Here is a 5,092-nt window from a genome sequence, read left to right as displayed (position 1 = left end):
AACAGGGCGCGAAAGCACTTCAAATAATAATTTCTATTAAAAATTTGTGAGGAGGCGAGTCCCGGCCAAAAGCGAGACTGCCTAGGCTGGCTGGGGCGTTTGCTGATATTCGAACCAAAAAAAGATTCCGCCGCGAGGCAAAATTTCACAATTGGCGCCCAACGTGGGGCCTCTTCTTCATAAGTTTTAGGTGACAGGGAGAGCAGAAACCAGGACGATGTTGCTCGTCAAATTTTAGGTGACGAGTACATAGCAGGTCAAAATAAGATGTTTTCTTTCGAATTTTTAGGTGACAGGTATACCAGGAGTCAAGGTGATAATCCTCGTCAGTTTTTAGTTGACGAAAATATCACCGGTAAAAGTAAAATTGTTTTTCTCAAATTTTTAGGTGACTGATGCGGCAGTGACCGAAGTGAAATTTCTAATTCTTAATTTTTAGGTGACAGGAACGATAGGGGCCGTAACGAAACTTTCTCAAATTTGTTAAGTGACAGGGCTGGTTATACGGAAAATATTGTAAATTCCAGGTATCAGGTAGGCCAAAAGTCAGCACCAGGGACAATTGTTTGTAAAACTTCACCAGGATTTTTGAGTGAAGGACTTAACTATGCGCAGAACGTTTTTAGTTATAAATCAGCGGGATCCGTGCCAGAACATGTTTCACAGGTTCCAGAACATGTTTCACATATTTATAAGCCGACGCCAGCACAAAAACCGTCTATTATTCAAAAACGTGATAATATTTTAAACTCTAGGAGTAGGTGCAGAATGGTTCAAGAGGATGAAGAAGTCGAACACAGTTCTTCGTCCGGCGACCATGGGGAGTCACTGCATCGTCAGCCGAATGTAAATACCGAACGTCACAGGTTGGTTCGATATCATGAACTGTTGAAACCAGGCAGGTTTGATGTCACGGGGTGTCTCCAAACCGTTTTTAAAAAGTTTGAGATATGTGCTAGGTATAACCAATAGAGTCTGGAGATGACATGAAAGTGTATTTATCTTGTTCGCTAACAGGTGAAGCTGCAAAAGTTCTTTGGGACTTAGCAGGACTGGGTTATCAAGAGCTAGTAGCAAAGTTAGAAAACCGTTATAGAACTAGTGGTCACGAGGAGTCGTATAAGTATGAGTTGCAGACTCTTCGACGCAAACCGGGTGAGTCACTGCGTGAATTATCACAAACAGTACAAAAATTAACGTCGTTAGCCTACCCGGGCGAACAGTCAAAGTTGGCGATACATTTGACGAGAGATGTTTTTTATCTGCTATCAATGACACCGATTTAAAATTAAAAGTTAGAGAGAGGGAACCGAGAAATATTGATGATTCGTTAAAAATTGCACAGCGCCTTGAAGTTTCAAAGAATTTAGTTAATTCATTCTACAAGTTTATCCCAAAGGTTAGGAACATGCAGGATACAACGGAAGACAGGATTCATCCTGCAGTGGAGCGGCAAATGAAATCTCTTCGTCAATCGCTTGACGTTCTTGCAGACCATGGGGTAAGGCCAACGGTTTCTTAGGTCAGGGGTGAAAAAGTTTGTTTTGGCTATGGAAAACCAGGACACATTTTACAAATTGTAGTGATTGAGTGTGTTAAATCCAAATAAAATTTGATGGCGCCACTCTGCTTGTGTATTGTGAGACGCCGGGTTAGTGAAGTTGAGGTAATCCGGATATACGAGTCATGTTGTCGCGCAGAGCCGTCAAGAGGGCAGCTTTATTCATATATAACGTGATTACGTTTTAAAACTTAATCATTTTAAAGACTACAATTGTTTGTTCTAGTATCTGGTGAAATGTTTTCTATATTGTACTATAAGCAGTGTTGATGTTGTTTGTTTTCTAATTTATTTAATTCAAAAACAAAATCTTTACTCATTTTAACAATATTTGAATTACATTAAATATAAAACTTTTTTGGAAGTTTCTACCATCCTTAGTGTTCTAGTTCTAAATACAAGTGTGTATATACATAGAGTTAAAATTCTAAGTTTTATAGGTCCTTTATTGTTATAACACCTTACTGTACGTGCATCGAGGCTTGTGTTTAAATGGTAAAAGCAAATGTTGCGAAACATACTTCAATAGCAACACAACACCCTTCGTTATTCAAGCAGGCCTTCTCCAAACGATGGAAAACTGCAACTACAACGAATCACTAACCTGCTGATTAACAACGGTCACGAAAAATTTGCAATTAACAAAATCTTACAATCAAAGGAAGAACAACAAAGCAATGACATCAACAACAACAGTAGATCCGACAGGACTAATGTAATACTTTATTAGAAAATCAAGCAACGACATCTTTTAAACAAGTTGAGAAAATGAAGAAAATCATTAAAACTAATGTTACAACTGTCATTAAAAACAACACTTAATACAAATAAATTTGTGTAAATTTATCAATAATTGCATATATATTTTTATTAATTTAAATTCCCAAAACATTTCTCGTAGAGTATTTTTTTGTAGTGTTCTCCAGATTGGTCAGCATCAAACACACAATGTATGGGAATACACGTGAATTAATGCACCACAAACTATGTTCGTGATAGCCTGAGATCTCTTTGCTGTCGAGCCCGGTCACTGCATCATCAGCGCCAGGCTTCTTAACCATTACACCCTTGCGTCGTCCGTTTTTATTATTATTCTGCTTTACAATTAATTAGCCAAGTTTCTTATTTATTTATCCGGTTGACTATGTCTTCAGATTGACGAGTTGATTGTTGATGACATTTATCGCAATTTGCTAGTAACCGTCTTATATATATATATATATATATATATATATATATATATATATATATAGAAATTTATGACAAACTGATGTTTAACTGATGAACGTTTTGACAGTAACTTATTGAAGCGTAAATTGGATGCATTCATCAGACAGATTGTAGGAAAGCTTTCGAGAGGCTCGTAGGCTCGGATGCATCTTACGGAGCGGTCCTAAGTAATATGCTGCAGTTACGTCAGCTTCCACGTTGTATATAAACCGCCCATGTATTAACAAGCACATGTCTACAAAATGCAAAGTATGTCTCTATCTTCTTCAAGAGAGAGGTTGCATACAATTCTTTATATTTGTCCGTTGGTCCATGGATTTTAAATAGCTTTCATTGTTTCAAGCTTCAGAATTTTTTAAATTTGTGAAAATATCGATTCTTTTTAATTATTTTTATTATTACGCATATGTTGAAACACCAAGAAACGCAATGAAAAGTTAAAATAGGAATGAACGAAATTTTTTATAAGTAAAATTAGATCAATTTAATATTTGAAGATATCAGCTTCAACGTGCAGTGCCTAATGTTGAGTCTACGTCAATGTCAACTGAATAACTGTTTTTCCATTAGATAAAAAACGATCACCCATATTTTTGTCGTAAAATTTTACATAACATCAAACGCTGTCTACCGCAAATGAAATGATATATACGCTTTGAGATTTTATTGATTGAAACAATGAATGTGACAAATCACGCAGTTTATTAAATGGATGATATCATCGGTGACTATATGCTGGCAAAGCCAAGGAAGAAATATTTACTTTATAAAAATTACTCAGTCTGTTGTTATAAAATGTTTTAACAGAACATATAAAAGCTATTTTGATCGTGCGTTCGACAAAATTGTTGTTTCTAATAACCAGAATTAGAATTTTTAATAAGTTTAAGTTATTTTTTTTGTTTCTTTATTTTGTTGGCTCACATTGTGCCACATGTTAAATGGAGATAATCATTTGTAAAACGCTTGCCTCTTCAACTTTATCATGACGAGTTTAATTTATTTGTAACGCTGGTTTGCATGAAGTGAAAAAAGCAGCACACATTTATGGAAGAAACATTAACTGGAACACTCAAAACTAAAAAGCTTTTAAAGTTTTAAAAATTCTCACGACAACGCATTGTTAGTTTAATTTAAATTTAGTAAATATTAACATGTCCTTTTCGTAGTAACTCAGTTTATAAACACCGCTGTCTGACAAGTTGAGACTTTTATCCAAAAATTTAAAATTTTCATCTTATTTTACAATAAATAAAACAGTGAAAAGTGTACTCTTTATGTTTAATTTCATCAAGAGCATTCAACGTTTTTCTACATTTTCGACCTCATTGTTTATGCTTTCAAGGGTTTTTTAAATCTCGCCCGACAATACCTGTCCATGTTACATTCAACTCTTTCTCAATTTATTTCCGTATACATTGTCCTCTTGAAATTTTTAAAATTATTTTTTCCAGTTTCTAGTTCTCTAAAAAATTCGAGTTCAACGTGAAAAATGGTTTTACTATTTTTAACTTTTTCGATCGTTAATATTAATTTTGATAGAAATTAAAAATGTCCAAAAAATTATTAACTCCGTAGATATTTTTTAAGGTGACCATCCTCACATTTTACGCACGAAATTGTTGCAGTGCTCAACGCAATCATCAGTTGACTGACCGCAAGGAAAATAATTATTTCTCCTACCAAAGTTAAAATTAACATTAAATTTCAAAATTTATTTATTGTAAATGACCCATTTAAAACCTATGGGAAGAATATAGAGTATAAAAATATTTATCGTTGAAAAAATTAAATAGAAAAAATTCACAACAAAGAATTATACTTTTTTAAATTTGAAACAGTAAGAAGAGGTTTTTTGTTTCAAATGTCAGTCAAATGCTGCATGACAACTTGTCAACATCTCACTGTAAGAGCCTTTCAGTTAATTATTCACAAGCATGAACATGGTGACTCGAATATTCAAATCAGACAAACTTTTACAAATTTGTATTAATCCATTCACTGTTTTATGTAAAAACTCACCATCATTCAAATACGTTAATTATTTTGTTATTTTTCGTTGTTAGCTCCTTTCACATCCGGTTTCCAAAAGTCTAATTAATCACTAAATAATAAAAACACTAAGTTATTATTTACTGTTAGATTTATCATTTTTAGAATTAATATAATTTTATATAATAATTCAAATGTTATGTAAGTTTTTATTTAAATTATCATCAACTATATTTTTCACCGATAGATTTGTTGAATATTACAATCTCTGGTGAATCGTGCTCTTACATGTTTCTTCAGCACCCTCAA

General features: G+C 33.7%; 1 protein-coding gene across 1 annotated transcript; it reads left to right on the top strand.

Moving 5' to 3' along the window:
- Window positions 1-768: 768 nt before the first annotated feature.
- Window positions 769-2,291, top strand: HELRODRAFT_171779 (hypothetical protein; the record flags this gene model as incomplete). The annotated part of the gene is made up of 4 exons (XM_009018455.1): window positions 769-835; window positions 1,018-1,155; window positions 1,224-1,501; window positions 2,091-2,291. The coding sequence occupies 4 exons, from the start codon at window positions 769-771 to the stop codon at window positions 2,289-2,291; spliced, it is 684 nt and encodes a 227-aa protein (XP_009016703.1).
- Window positions 2,292-5,092: the final 2,801 nt, after the last annotated feature.

Source organism: Helobdella robusta, assembly GCF_000326865.2.
Source record: "Helobdella robusta unplaced genomic scaffold HELROscaffold_21, whole genome shotgun sequence".
NCBI lineage: Eukaryota > Metazoa > Annelida > Clitellata > Rhynchobdellida > Glossiphoniidae > Helobdella > Helobdella robusta.
Note: the sequence above shows the minus strand (reverse complement) of the source record. Positions and strands in the feature narration are given on the sequence as shown.